The 16282-nt window shown below is 45.9% G+C and overlaps 1 protein-coding gene across 1 annotated transcript; it reads left to right on the top strand.

Annotated features, from left to right (window-relative positions):
- Positions 1–568: 568 nt before the first annotated feature.
- Positions 569–10270, top strand: si:ch73-43g23.1 (serine/arginine repetitive matrix protein 2). The gene is made up of 2 exons (XM_037462277.2): positions 569–830; positions 1320–10270. Exon 2 carries the CDS (start codon positions 1420–1422, stop codon positions 9355–9357), a length of 7938 nt encoding a protein of 2645 aa, XP_037318174.2. The 5' UTR covers positions 569–830; positions 1320–1419; the 3' UTR covers positions 9358–10270.
- Positions 10271–16282: the final 6012 nt, after the last annotated feature.

The following is a 16282-nucleotide window of genomic DNA, read 5'->3' on the forward strand; positions in this document are numbered from 1 at the left end:
AACAGTGAAAGCACCTTACAGAGTCTTGTCAGCAACCATGCACAGGAGTTTTGCATGTGCGATGTCAAAGATGGGTGGTCAATGTTAACCTTTAACCTGTTGTATCCCAGTGAAACTTTGAAGTAGCACTCAAATACACACACATACAAACACAACCATCCATGCACCACGGCCTCAATGTTAAGTATAACCTCATATATACGGTCAAGTGGACAATGTGAGGTCTGTACGTCAACCTCTCCCCACCAGCGTTCCCAGACCCCCCAGCGTCCCCATCGGCTCAAGCTATGGCTATCTGGCCCTGATAGTATGGGTCTATAAATAGATGAGCCTGATCTCGCTGTAAGTGTCAGATTCCAGGCACACTCATCTATCCTGGCGGGATCAGCACCTGCTGCTAACTATAACCCCCCCGTCAGGCACCGCCCCCCGACCCCCTCCCAGCCCAACTCACACAGGCAAGCCAATGGCCGACCAAACCCCAGCCCAGAGAAAAAGAAAAATACAGGTTAGACTCTGTAGGCCATTTCCCTTAGGCCAGCTCAAAGGGGAGGGGCAAAAATAGAGTTGGGAGCATTGGAGGATGTAATGGGTCTGCCTGAGATGCCTCCCTTTGCTTTTTCTATTCAAGTCTGATACATGGCAGTGCATTTACATTCTGAAGTTGTCTAGCCAGTGTGGCTCTGCCAGACTGGGCTGTCCAAAGCTTCCCAGTCCTGGATCGGGTCTTGAATGTGCTGCGGATTTTGAGACAGTTTGGCGAATGAGGAGCAGGCATTGCAACACAGAGGAACTCCATGCCCCAGGGAGAGCCTCATCATTGGCCGAAGGTAAAGTACCAATTCCGTCTTTCTCTGCTCTCGTGGGGAACAGGTTTTCTCTCTCCTGCCATCCTACACCAACGGAAAGTGGAAAGTTAAATGAAGAGTATTTATATGCCTGAACTAATCCAACCATTGTCCGTTTCAATATAAAACAAATACATCTCTGTCTTTGTAATTCAAGATATCTTGTCAGGTTTTAACCACACACACAATGTTTCAACTGTTATAGTCTGCTTAAGCTGAATGTTTTAATTATAAGTTGTTTGCTATTGCTTTTGAGGAGATACCAACAGTTACATTTCTGTTCTAAATCCCTTTTGAGGTGAACAACATCCCTGTATAGGGCTGTTGCCCTGGACATTTAGGGTTAAAAGCTAAATGTGTATTTTTAAAGGATTGAAGCATTGGATTGTTCAGCCCCTGTAAGCTTTTACATGATAGTGATAGTAATCAGTGTTCCCCGTGATTTAATTGAATGAGCTGCACACCCTACAGGTGACGATATCTTGCTTCAAGTCCAAGAACTGAGCCCAAAGCAGACCAGAGCAGCAGACTGGACGGGCCACAGTGAGAATTTGGAGCTGGTGGACGAGCGATGGACAGCTGGACTCTACAGGGGGACAGCTACTCCTTCCTGCGAAGTGCACCCCGCAACACCTTTTCCCTGTGCCATCGCGACGGCACCCCCAACCACGTTGAAATCTTCGACATCATTAACGTGCCAAGTCAGCGCGGTGTCATTTCCGAGACCACCTGCCTTTGTGACATTTTTGGAGACGACTGTGAGCCACCCTCCATCTCAAGTAGCCCTGCTGGGGGGGCTTTTGTTCCTCCCCGTAGGGAGGTGGACGGGTCAGCTGCTGCCTCACCTCTGGCGGATGATCTGAACGACTCCTCGGGCTCTTACCACACTGCACCGGGCTCCAGTGAAGGCGAGGAGGGATTTGAAGATTCTAGAGAAAGGGTTTACAGTCCCCTGTTGCAGTGGGATTCTTCAAAGAGGACGCAGTTGGCGGGTGAGGGACGGAACTCAGGGCTTACAGAAGTTTCCGACGATAGAAGCCCAAATTTAGAACCAGAAAGTAAATCGCCCACACCTCAATTTAGTACAGCAAGCCCATCGTCATCAGTCCTCAACACTGGTGAGAGCACACCCTCTCCTGGACATAATAGCCCCTTTACGCTCAGTATAGAGGGAAGCGCGTTATCCTTATCTTCTTCCCCAGTTGAAAAAAGATGTTCACCATCATCACCTAGTCCCAGAAAAGCTTACCCAGAAGCAGATCCAAGAAGAACCACTCCCTCTTCCATAGATAGAGTTCAGTCTGTAACTCCAAGCCCCTCACCTGAGCCCAGGAACTGTGTCAGCTCATCTTCCTGTGAATCAGTGAACACCCAGTTGTTACCCGAGTTGGGCGTCCCACAAGGTTCCCTCGAGCCCAGGAGCTGCTGCTTTGATCAACACAGCAGTCCCACATCCAACGAGTTTTCTCTGGATTCTACAGAATCGGCGCTTGACTCTGGAGCGACACTTCTATCTCCTTCACCCTCAGCCAGTATTACAGAGTTATCACCCCAGTCCAGAGAAACACTGGCCTCACCTCAGTTGAAAAATAGGCCTTCCTCCTCGGATTCACAAGCATCCTCTCCTTTTTCTGAGCTGAGAGGGAGGGTGTTCCTGCTTGATCTCCTCAGCAGAGGCTCAACACCTGATAACGGAGATTTTTCCCACATCCCTGAGCTGATTTCAGATCCTTCCACTGCGGGAGGAGACGATACGACTACTCCTCAGAGCCAAGACACAAGAGTCAGTGCTGTATTTACACCGCCCTCACCTGTTACTTCACCTGCAACATCTCCTCAGCTTGTGCAGAGTAGAATTTCACCTGAATTGAAACACACAGCTCCCTCACCTGGCCGTCTCTGTGCCACGACTTCTGATAAAACTCCGTCTCCTGACCCCTCGCATAAAATTAGACACATTTTAACACCTCCTGAAAGCAGGACCCAGGTGTTATCACCTGTGGTGAGTTATAGCTTATCTCCATCATCTGACATTACGAGCAGTTGCTCACCCACAGAGCAAGAACATACAGCTCCCTCACCTGAAATTAGGATTACAGCTTCTTCCCCTGAGGTCGGTGAAAGAGAGTCATCTTCCGAAGTGGAAATAATTCCTGCATCTCCTTTCCTAGATCTTCACTTTGACTGTTCCTCATCAAGAAGCCTCACTTCGTCCCCTCACATCACAGGGATTTCTTACTCTGTTGTTCAGCCCGAGGACAGGGACACTCCCCCATTTCCCGAGCATTCTCGTCTCTCCACCCGCCAACCTGATAGGACACTTGTTTCCCCTGAAGCAAGGAGCCCTACCCCCCACAGAGACAGTAAACAGAGCAGTATAGCAGAGTCCACCAGTTCACCAAGTGATTCACCTCGTATATCAGGACTCACAAGCTCTGACCTGCAGCCAGAAGTAACCGTGTTGCATCAAGCCAGCTATCAAACACCTTCACCAGAGCACCACACTCCCTCGACTGAGCCAAGATATCAAACCCCTTCATCTGACAAGAATCAGCACAAGAGTAGAGCTCCATCACCTGTTGCCCCATCCCCTGAACAAAGCTATCATTGGAATTCACAAACGACCCTCTCCACTGAGGACAACCCTCATTGTACCTGGCCTACTCCTCCTCTACGAAATACACCTGAGGTTGAGGAGGATTCCGCTTCAGTTGATATTACAGAAAAACAACACCCAACACATTTGGCCAAAGAGAGTGTGTCACCCTCATTTAAACAACAAAACAAAGAGGAGGAAGCAAAACTAAAGGAGGCACACCTTCAGCATAATTCAAGTTTCCAGAAGGAAAAACAAACAATTTCCCCCACTGTTGGTCAGAACCTAGACACTTTTAAAAATCTAACCAGTGAAATATATACTCCTTCTCCTAATAGTCTAGTCTCCAAGGACAGGAGTCAAGGTATTTCAGCTGTCCACAGGGTGGAAGCAATCTCACCTGTGCAGAAAAAAGAAACCTTGATTCAGACGAAATCCTCTACGTATCCACTAACTTCTGAAAGCAACGGCTTATTAAAATCAGCCTGTACACCTGAGCCTGCCAGAAGACAGCTGTCAGCCAAAGTTAGAGGTGAAACCGGGGAAAGGACAACAGAGGACATGGCCCAGCATGTGAACGGAAGGCGGACTCCCTCTCCGCCACTCACCAGGTTTACACCTGTCCACATCATAGCTCCTGAGAAACCATACAGACAGTGGCAGAACAGAAGCTGTAGCCCCTCCCAGGTTGTAGCATCCTCACCCAATTGTAATTTGAAGAAAGTGCAGACAAATAGGGAATGCCCTGATGTTGCCTACGTTGACAATAATACCCAGGCCCATTGGGTCAGGCAAGGGAGGCAATTGGAGATGAAAAGGGAAATGCAGCTAGAGGACGAAAGGGAGGTATGTAGGCAGAGGAAAATTGATAGGGAGCTAGAGAGCCAGAGAAAGCAGAGGGAGGAGCGGGTTCCTGAAAAGGGGAAGGGTGGGCAGTGGGACGCCAGTTACAGAGGGGAACAGGCTGAACTGTCATTCAATGCCAGGAATAGAAAAGGGCCTGCAAGTCGCAGTACAGCTCCCACAAGCAAAGAGACCCGTCAGGGACTGCCAAAAGCGCATTCCTACTCGGAAAGCTTGCTTACCGCCAGGCAGCTACAGCAACAACAGAGTCTGCTTCGACTTGCTTCCCAACAAGACAGCAGGGGTGGTGCTTCTAGCAGACGCCGTCAACCTCCTGCGCCACACAACAAGAGCAGTTTTCCTGGACGCGTGGCCGCACACAGGTCCTGCCGGAGTTCCAGCTCCAGCATGGGAAGTGAGCTTGATGAGGCGGACGATGAGGTGAAATGGTTCACAGACGTGGCTTTCCGCAGCCTGTCCAGCCCTGAGGTAGATTACCTTGACATGTACAACTCCAGCCACCGTTCATCTACCAACGTTTCTCAACCATCTACACAGGAGAGTCCTGCTGGGGTCAGCACGGCCTGGCCGGCCTATGCAGACTTCAGGGGTTCTGCTCCTAGGCTGGACAATAATGAACTCTCCTTCCAGCAGCCACCTGTATACTACTCAGAGAGCCTAGATCCGTCAAAGAGCTATGAGATGGGCAGCTTTGAGTGTGTGGATGTTGCCGTGGAAAGAGAGGACTTCAGGAGGGTGAGAAGAGGAGTGCCAAAAAGACAGATCCAGCTGAAGAAAAAGAGTGACGCTGAAGGGAAGCAGGATGAGGGCAGTGAAAATAGTAGTCCTGGGTTACCAGTGACGGGGGAGAGTCCCTCTCTAGAGACTCCTTCCAGGGAGAAGTTCATGAGACAACACAGTACACCAGCAGCAATGCCAGAATGCTACACCTCTGAACGCAGCCATCAAGAAAATAAAAGGAAATCCAAACTCCAGAAATCTGCTTCTCTCGATGAAACGTGCACTAAAACAAAGAAGGCCACTTGTCTCATCAAGAGTGTGTTGTCCAAGAAGATGCAGATTTTTGAAAAACAACCTGATGAGCAGGCAGGAGAAGCAGGGAGCCCCACTTTTGAGGAAAACCGACAACCAACAGAGAGTGCACAGGCACCTCCACCTGACCCACGAAATCTCAGTTCCAGTCTGCAGTCAGGTCACAGTTTTCTATCTGAGGGTCTCACTGAGAGAGAAAAGGAAACTACAAAGGATGAATCCAACCCACTAAAAAGCTTTGGAACAAGATGCAGTAATAGGCCAAGTTCATCCAGCAGCAGCCGAAGTGTTAACTTTTCATTGACCGAGAGTGAGGAGGCTGATTCTCAAAGCACAAATGCAGACTCATTAAGATCTGAAAGGAGAACAGAACTGAAAGTGCCTTTTGATAGTAAACCGTCAAGAACTGGAGTACAACGAGCTGATGAGAGCGAGACATGGGACCGAGGGGAGGGTGGTGACTCAGCAAATGCCACCGTCAGGAACTCAGGAGTTCCTCCTGCCACAGGAGCCAGCAGCATGCAGGCCAGGGGGACAAGCAGAGACCAGGAATGTGAAAACACAGAGGACCATAGCCAACTGCAACAGGATGCCAAGGGCGCTTATATGTCACAAACACAAGATATTACTATCAGAGCTGTGGAGAAAAAGAAAGCCTCCTTAGATGTCTGTCTCACGCCTGAGGCAGAAAGCAAACCTTGGGCTTCTTTGCCAGATATGAAGGAGGACGAGCTAGAGGCTATGGTAGATGAGGAAGAAGAAGCCAATGGGAATAATAAAGTTAAGGTCCCCATTCACAAAGTTAGAGATGTGAGGCGCCTTGTAAAAAATACATATAATCTGTCATTCAAAGCAACTAGTGCTGTAATGCCGTCCCACGTGGACAAAGAAGGAATGGACATGTCTAATCAGGACAAAAGAAAAGAATTTAAGGAGAAAAAGGTCCCAACACAGGAAGAGAGGGATGTAAGGCATGATATAATAAGGAAGGAGAGGGAGGAGGAGTTCCAGGTGGAGAGGAAAGAGGATCAGAAGGACGAGGGGAAAGAATCAATGCTGCAAACCACATCTTCACCTCTTCAGAGCAAAGGAAGTTCTCTGTCTCGTCCACAGCCGATGCAAATACAATACAAGGCAGTTTGCTGGAAGGACGACAAAAGCAAATCGTCAAGCAACAAGAAAGGCCTTGGTGATGAACGTGAGGCTGCTCAGAAGCTCATCACACAGGTAAGCAGAGAATCACACAACAACGCACTGAGCTACACAACCGAAGACACAGCAGTTTCAAAGTCATATAACCATGTAAAAAGTGCATCGGAAAAAACACAAGAGGATGTGACGGAAGTGCATAAAGAGTCACACAATGAGGAGAAATCTGTGGGGCTTAAGGCCGAGATAAAACCTCCAATGCTCGGCAGCCTCCCCAAACTGCCAAGTAAGGAAAGAGAGGTGTCCACTGCTGTAGTTATAATAAGAGATGGATCCAGTAAGACCAAGACATCTGGATCTCCAGTCCATGAAGGAATTCCCAACCTGCTCCAAGCTCGAGCTGATTTACACTCATCCGCACCCACTACCCCCGGCGGTGGCCACTCAGTTTCAATGCTATTAAAGGAGAAGGGCTACCAAGCTGACATTGGAGCAGTAGTGGGCAACATGACTGAAACTGAGGTTAAAGGGGTTCCACGTAAACATGTGAACTCCCTGGAGATCCCCCTTCAGATCGCAAGTCCTTCACATGGAGGTCGGCCCGAGTCTCGTAGGGAGAGGACGTTCTCTTCCTCGTCCACCACGTCTTGTCCCTCGGCTGCGTCTGACAACACACACACCCTTCCAAAGGCCAGAGAAGACGAGGGCATTACAAGTCAGCCTACAATAAAAGACACTGCAAAGGAAAAATGTCCGTCTCAGCTAAGAAACGCGCAGGAGCAGACACCACCTCCAGCTAAACACCAGGAACTTGGGGATTTTGAAGCGGTGAAAAGACTAGATCCAACTTTCCCCCCAAGGTCCCCTGCAGCAAGAAAATTCCAACCACAGGCCATTGAGGTCAAGTCGCTGTCTAAAGAAACACAGAAACAGGCATCCACAAGCGTTACAGGAAACAGCAGACCTCAAACTATTGAGGTCAAATCTATAGCTAAAACTTCTCAAAAGCCAGCTGTGCCTCCCAAACCAATTTGCAAATTTAAACCAGCCGATTTAGTTGCAATGCCAAGTGAAGTGCAGAGACCGTCTGCAATAACTGTGAGGCCACAAAATGATGAGAGGTCTCAAACAATTGTTGTGTCCTCACCGACAATCTATAGAAAGCTCTCAAATGAGTTCACATCGACATCAAGCTATGCAAGAAAACTTGCTGTGTCTGCAGTATCCAGCCTCAAACCCCCGTCTTGCAAAGCAACAGCAACCACCATCTCTAATCTCTCAAACCAGTCAACAGCATCAGAGACAGAGGCATCTAATGACAGAGGTCAGCACCAAAAGCCAGAGGTCTCACCTCAGAGTCCTAGATATACACAGAGACCTAAAACCTTACCTACAGCGCCAATATCAGCCACTGGCTCAGCTTTCACCTCAGCTCCGTGTCCAGTCTCCGACCCCAAACCAAAGCCTGTCCCTGGACCTGAAGCAGCTGGATCCAACAGGCCAAGCCAGGCAGCTGCTATGTATCCAGACAGCCAACACCAGTATTCCAGGTCAGCATACCCTCGTGAACAAGACATGGCGGTAACTTCAAACAATACAAAACAACTTTCAGGTGTTTCCCAAACACAAGTGGCAGGATACACACACCAGCCCTGCCAGAGATCTCCCCCAAGCGAGCTCTCCCAAAGGACACAAGACCTGCTTTTTTATGCCTCAGACGACCCTCCGAGCTACGACGAAAGAGAGAGCTTCAGTCCCCTCATCCTTCCAGATCTGACCTCCAGGAGGGGGCACTATCAACCCTCCTCCCGCCCTCCTCCTTGCTTGTGCACAGCTGGCTGCCCTTCCCACCCTGGTGTCACCCCTCCTCACCATCACCACAGTCCCCATAACCTTACCCCTCCAGCCCATCCACACTCTCCAGGTCAGGCCCTCCCTTACCCGGGGGCTCAACCCCCTCTCCGTCTCCACCAGTGCAGACCTGACGCTCAGCCAATGAGCTACCAGCCAGGCTCTCCGAAATCAAGCCCTCTTGGTCCAGGTCAGCCACCGGCCATGCACCAGCCTCTCCACCAGCCTCCTCCCTGCCCTCCCCACCCCTCAATCTTGCAGCCCTGCCCTGCCCCGCTGCAGCCCCCCCAGCATATTGACCCTCGGCGACCACCTGTCCACAGATCCCCCCAGCAACAGCAGCCACCAATTGCTGGTGCTCCTTATAGCGATACGGCCCACAGCAACTCTCCAGGCCTGCCTCCTATGGATCACCAGTACCTGTGTGGCCCTCAAAGTCTTGGGCCCTCCTATGGCTCGGAATATGGAGGCGACAGCTCAAGTTTGTACTCAGAGAGTAGCTATGGACCTCGCAGAGTGCTCCTAGATCCTGAAACAGGAAAGTATTTTTACATTGAGGTGCCTGTGCAGCCACTAAGAAAAATGTTATTTGACCCAGAGACAGGCCAGTATGTGGAGGTGCTCATCCCGCAGCAGTCAATGTCCCATTTGGGCATGTATCCCCCCGCAGCAGCCCCTTACGCATCTCTCCACAACCCCAACATGTATGCTTCTGCTCCTCAGTACATGTCCTATGCAGCTCCTCCTCCCCAAGCCCACCCCCAGACCCAGCCTCAGCCACCCCGATACCCTGAGGCCTCTGCCACAATGCACGCAGGTGGGCCTGGGGCCAGCTACAGGAATCCCTCTGGTCAGTCAAAGCCAGAGCCCCAGAATCATCCACCGCTCGACCAGAGCTACCTGGAGAACATGTATTATGTCCCTACAGGGATGAATGCGAGCCCCAACCCCACCCCACCAGACTATTACCACAAACATCCCGCCAACCTTCCCCCAACAGGGGGGAAAAGGTCCTGAAATAGAGGACACAGGCCGCCTTCCTGGAGCCTGTTGGGTTTTAAATACACAGTGTATAAAGGAGGTGTCTAATGTTAGCCTGTAACTTTATTTGAGTTTTCATTGAAGAATTGCTATCTTATTATATATCTTATATCTTATTGCTCTGCTTGTTCTGTGCTAGGCTGTTTTAATAGCACACGATGTATGATTCTGGAATTAATAGTTTTAAAATACAAGAGAGAAAGATATTTTATATGAGGTGTTTTTATATCTAAAAACATCTAATACAATTCCCCCCGGTCATTCTAAAGCACTGCAAACACATAGGTTTTGCTGAAGTGTTTACTTCAACGAATATCTCCAAAATAATTGTATTTATTTTATGATTGTGTTTTAGATTAATGAGTTTGTGCACAAGATGTCTGCAACACGTGTCAATAAAACATGTTACATATTAATTGCTATAGTTACCTGCATCTCTACTTCTGTGGATCTAATTAGGCCTACGGTGTCGAATACTAAAACTGTCATGCTAATATAGTCTTGTTAAAACTTCAAATGCAATTTTATTTTAATCAGTAACTGCATTAGACATTGTATTCATTTCCGTAAAAACAAAACAATGCATGGTTTTATTTTCAGGACAATGTTGTAGTGTAATGTGGTTGTAATGTAATGAAAGGGTAAAGCTAGCGGTAAGAGAACTGGCTACTGGCTGTGCCCATGAAACTGGTGATACACTACACCAAATGTACACTACTGCATATACCATGTAAATGAGGCTATATCAGAACATGTATTAGTTTTGACAACGCCTTAAACATAAAATACAAATATAAAATAAAAATACAGAGACTTTGGTGATAAAGTATGTCAGAGGAAGTTGATGCTAGATATTTCTACTATTTTGCAATAAACGTTGGACTGCTGATAGGACCAGCTTCGCAAAGAACCAATTTATTTGAATATTTTTCTCTTTGCCATGAGAGAGCACTGTAACTATTACAGCAGAACAAACAATGGTTGGATAGTGAATTGAAAACAGCCATCAAAGTTATTAAAAATAAACTTGACGTAGCCGAGGTAAATATTTAAAGAGGTGTTCTCTGCATGCTACTGTGCATTCGCATTAGCACGTTGTACAGGTGTGACCACTGGAGGGGGCCAATAGACCACCAGAGCAGCACAGAAAGTCCCATCCTAAAGGTATGTCCAAATCTGCTACTCTGCCGTGAGAAGAGCCAGTCAGTCTAAAACACAGTTTCAGGATTTCTTGATCCAAAACCTCTGCTCTGCTAACTGAAACCAGGGCACAGTCTGTTAGTCCAGAGGGACACAATTGTTCTCCCCTTTCTTTGATGTGGATGGTAATAAAATGAGTGTGTGGTCTGACCAGTGGCTGAAAGGGGCTTGAGTGTGCAGTTGCGTGTGTGCATGTGTCTGACTGAACAAAATCCTGTTTCATCTGACAGAAGGAACTCAAAGGCCCACGGGGGACACATCTGGAGGGGCTATAACACTCACAGCACCTGGCAAATGGTGTGGTTTATATAGGTATGTATCCACAGCTAGAATTGTAACCCCAACTGAATTAGAAGAGCCATGCTGTGGTGTCCTACTGATTAGAAAGATAATCACTTAGTTCCCACAACAGCCAATGTGTTACTAGGGAGGAAACTGAACCATGCAGTCATAAAAGTGAGAAGAAAGGCGGCCCCCTTCGTTATCAGCAAAAAGTTAGCAAACAGTTAGCAATAACAGCAAATGACAACAAAACACAGAGGTTAAAAAGAGAATGTCAAATTCAAGATGTGTGTTGATAGTGTGACACAATCCATCTCCCTACAACTTCCTCACGGTTCATGAAATGTAATATTTAGTCAGGTTTATTGCCTTGATACTATATTGTCACAACCTGGATAACAATTAGAGACACTCCTTAGGAACATAGTCTAATCTATGAACACACCGGCACACCTACTATGAAATGACTTCCAGACAGACATCACACACACACACACACTTCCACACAGCATGGGCCTGTTCCAAGAAGCAGCTTCATGCTGTCCATCTTTTGTTGAGTAATAACAAGAATCAAAAGATTCAAATCTGACGTAAAAAGATCTGTTCTTTAACTTTTTAAAGATAATCCAAACCATGAAACAGATCACCGCACTAAAAACAATAATAATTCTGCCACGCATCATCATAGTTCATCGTTTTCCAGACGTATCCCCCTCCATCATATGTGATTACGGTCAATTCCAATCATACATTCACATTAAACAGACGCCATTACATCATTTGAACTCTTTACAGTGCATCTCTTATTGTTATGGTTCTTTGGCTACTGTTCCACTCCACAAATTGAGGACACAGGCTGAGGTAGGCCCGTCATCCGTGCCGCACCCAGGAGTGAGTGGGTGCAGCGTTTGATGTGGACCCACTGGGGGGCTGATTGGTCAATGGAAAAGTGCTCTCTTCATTGTTTTCATAGTATCAGGAATGTAGAAATGTGTGGGTGTTATGGGCCAGGCTGCTAGATAACACTTCTGATAAGTAGGTTGTTCGGAATAAAATGTGCAATGTGCTCCCTGACATTTTCCAGCAAGTGTCCTCTGCTTTTTTGGCCAGAGATTAGATGTCAATAGTTTAGAGAAGTGGAATTCTGTCTAAAAGCAACCGTGTCACTGACATAGAGAGAAATAAAGAAGCACTGCGTCAGTCAGCCATGTCCATGACTCCAAGTGTTTGTGGTGTATTATTCAAACGGAGGAAACTTAATATATAATACCATAATGTAATACCATAATATGAAGGTCTGGTCTCTGTCAGAGATTGATATTTGCGACCTCTGAATGGCTGTCCTTTATTTGTGGTCAATATGGGAAGGCCATTTTAAGCCAAATGTTAAGATCCCACATGATTTAAAATGCCTGTCCTGGTTTGTGGCAATGTTTGCTCGTGTTACAGGTTGTTGTGAGAGCAATTTCCCACTTTCAACACTTTCAAAAATTGCTTCAATGTAACAAACTAACCAAAACATCTACAAATTGCACTTGAGTTATCAGTGTTTACACTCCTTATTGTATGTCTCTAAACAGAATGCATGCAGCTCTATATTGGCAAACCTTTTTGCCTGGTATTGCTATGTCTAGGAATACTTTATTTATAATGATAGTCCATACATTTGGAGAATGTGTTTTACCTGCACGATTAATGCCCATATAAGGCTTCTCTCTTTTTTTTTTTACAGGAAGGAAGTGGGCGGGGTTAAGGGGCGGCGTGTGGGTGCCTGAGCGTAGGCTCATTGTGACAGACGGTGAGTGAAGCAAGAGGAGCTGAGATAAGGGAAAGGAGGGCCATGTGAGACAAACCGTGCCCCGCGGCATTTACGTTGTTGCCCCGAGCAACCACAGAGCACAATACTCGGTGTGTGTCATACAGACGTCCCTCTCTCCCCACTAGGTGAAGTGTCCACCTGGCTGAGATTTCTCATTTGTCATCTCCTGGTTGCACAAACTACGGTAGTAATATCATCAGCCAGACAATATCTTAACGTGACTCACCTGTGAAGTAAGAAGAACATGTGTTCCTAATTGAAGAAAAAAAAAAAGGAAGACGCCAGGTAAAAACTGTCCATTATGCTTTAATGGAAGTTTATGGTAATAGTTTGGCTCTCTGAAAGACATCCAACACACTCTTTTAGGTAAAAGTGCTTTATTGGTGGATTTTTATGGACTGATCATGTGAAGCGTTGACTGGTTGTACTGGGGCAGAGTGCGAGTCACTGGTTTTATGAAGCTTTGAGGACAAACAGTTACAGACGTTAGACGCACGCGGCAGAGTGTGTAAGAACTGCTGACTTTCCCCTATGTTGTAATATCTCTGTTAGTCGGCTGCTTTGAGGATGTTTTATTCTGCTGTTCATTGTAAAAAAAAAGTTTCAGTTCAGGTGACAAAAACAGTTTTTTGTCCTTTGTGGTTTTATTATTTTCTTTTAGAATTATTGATTTTGTAGTGAATTACACAGAGCTTTTCCTTAAATTGTTAAAGGATGATGAAAAATTATGTTTTAATTCATAGTGTAATTAATGGTCTAGACTAGTCTAGTCCCTTTGGTGTTCATGTCTAGGAAGGAAATTGTTACTTGTAGTAGGCCCATGAGTCCTTGTCTCCAAGACTGGGGGGGGGGGGGGGCACACTCACACACATGCACACAACATACACATGAGCACATTCAATGCAGATGATGTAACCAAAAAAATGATGTCATACCCTGATCACTTTCCCCGTTGTCACCGTCCTCCTCTCCCTTCCATGACCTGGATGGCAGATACATGAGGAATGGAAGGAATGAGAAGACTGAGACTGAGTGTGTAAATGGCCGTTGAGAAAAAGAGAGAAAGCTGAACTACTGACAGGAAAAAGGGGTTTGGGTCACATCCTGAATCTCTCAAAGCTGATGACAACCTTCTGCAACTTGCCATGTCAGCTATTCCCTACACCGTTTCTTGGAAGCTCCTAATATTGAGTCGAATTATCTTCCATTGGCCCCAGTCAACTGCAGGGAGGTCTGGCAGATATTAAAGGGAAAGAATCTCCTGGGAATCTGGGCTGGTGTGTGTCGGTCACTGGATTCCTGCAATGTGCTGTAAAAGCAATGAGTCATGCAAGGGTGGCCCTGGACTCAAAGACATTTAATATTTCAACTATTATACTTCAGAGCCGAAACCAATGGCAGTACAGTATCAGTCTCACAGTTTTCAGCGGAAACTGTAATGTGGACGTCACACGTGTACTTTGTAAGGTGTATAAAGTTTAGTATTCATTGATTAACTGGGTCAAAGTTGATAAACCTCTTCATCAATCCCATATTGTAAAATACCTCAGTTGAGAACATTAAGCATAGGGAAGCACAGAAGAAGTTGTGAACCCATTTATGATCCCACAGTTTTACTAGAATAAAAGGGATTGTTGTAGCCTCTCTTGGGACATTTTGGAAAGGCCAAATCATATCTGATCCATGTTGACACTGGGAAGGAGAATATGAGGGTTGTCTCACGCTTTATTGCTATTTGTGTGAAAATGACATAATCCTTTATTTTGTTTCCTTCCCAGAAAGAAGAACTTTAAGATTTTTGCAGTCACTTTGGGGAAAATGTCAGCATTCATGTTAGGTGTTAGTTGAATAATCACTTCTTTTTTAGGTCTATTTTGGTCGCTAATTCCTGAGGGAACTCTGTGCCTCCACAGCATATTCATGTGGCATGGAGGCACATGTTATAACATTATACATAAATACAAGGTTCACCGTTGAAAACACATTGAAATGGTGAGACTGAACTTTATTTGCGATACAACTCCTCCTCCAAAAAAACAACACTAACATAAGGTTTTTACATTTCAACTTTTTACAGGAGTGAGCCCTTTAGGTTATTTTTGTGTTTTTTCTAAGTATCAGATAGGTGTTTAGAGCTGGAGTCATTTTTCAGGCTGTTTCAAAACATTACATTGCAATTTTCTAACCAAAACGACTTAGTATACCACAAATTGTTCACGTTCTCATTTGTAAGAAGTCTCACCGTCTCCTGTTTGAGACAACTGACTGTAATTTTCCCAGAATCCACAAGTTAGAACGCGAAAGGTTTTTTATCAGGGCTCGAAGTGAGCTTTGTGTCAAACTTCTTGCCAGGATGGGTGGAGATGCAGGGTGATGACAGATTAACGAACTCTGTGTCATACCTTCCCTTCAGCGCTAAGTGACACTGACACAAGTTTTAGCGTTGTTGAAATATTCAGACTATTACATTAATGATGGCTGAATACTTTTTCAAAGCTGAAGGTCCTGGTATTGTGTACGCTGCCCCTCTGACATGGTTTACTGTTTACTGAGGCACTTAATGGCAAATAATTAGCTTGTCAAGATATCATTTTTCCAATTCATCAATTTTTTTTGTGCTTCTTCTGTGCTGAGACCAGATTTGTTGCGACATTAATCATGCAGATTAATGCACATTATCATCCAATATTTTTACTTCTCCTTATTTGTTTCTCATAAGAAACCATCACCGTTTCACCAAAATATTTTGCTGACAGTTGTCTGTATTTTCAGATTGTTGATAATGTTTAGGGGTACCTCTTCAATGCTTTGTTCACTATTTTTTGCAATGGAGCAACATTTTTATGTTTTGCATGCATCATTCAAGCTTACAAGGTCACAGTTGCATGCAAGGGAGCCTGAAGGCAGACCTGTAGACATTCCTGATACCTGTTTAATACAATTCTACAGAAGTTAGTAGTGGTAACATGAAGAAGAGCAGCAAAGTGGAACGAAAAGAACATGGATGTAAACAAAGTAGCATTGTTCTTAAAAATCGACTTTGTAAATATTGTATGCATTTGGTTATAGTTTGTTTGACTCTAAAGGATATACATCATGCTTTCAAGTTAGTAGGTGAATTTCTACATACATACAAGATTCCACTCTGCGCCTTTTAACGTGGGTTTTTCCGTCAACTAACTTTTAACGTCAAATGTCGGCATGTCTATAGTTTCTCATGCATTTGTCAGGTGATGAACTAGGATATAGGTCAAAACCGCAGCGGAGGAGGGAAACCAGAGACCTGTTTGGGTGTATAGCTGCGAGTCAGCAGCGTGAGAGCAGGAGGAGAAGGCCTTCCATTGTTGTGGACAGAATGGAAGCTTCAGATCCAGATTCCATCCTACCAGAGCAGTCACGGCGGTTCGCACTCGGATAATCTACTTCTGAATCATTCTCAAAGACTCTGTTGTCCTGTTCTCCCCGGATCAAAAATGAATTGAAACTTTTGAATACCTCTGTGGCCTATTCTCAGACAACAGCTCACAGATTGGAGGGTGGCACCGTGTCACAGGCTCCTGAAAAGCGTACATTGATGCCCGTTAAATCCACAAGGCATCT

This window comes from Pungitius pungitius, chromosome 2 (genome assembly GCF_949316345.1).
Source record: "Pungitius pungitius chromosome 2, fPunPun2.1, whole genome shotgun sequence".
NCBI classification, from domain to species: Eukaryota; Metazoa; Chordata; class Actinopteri; order Perciformes; family Gasterosteidae; genus Pungitius; species Pungitius pungitius.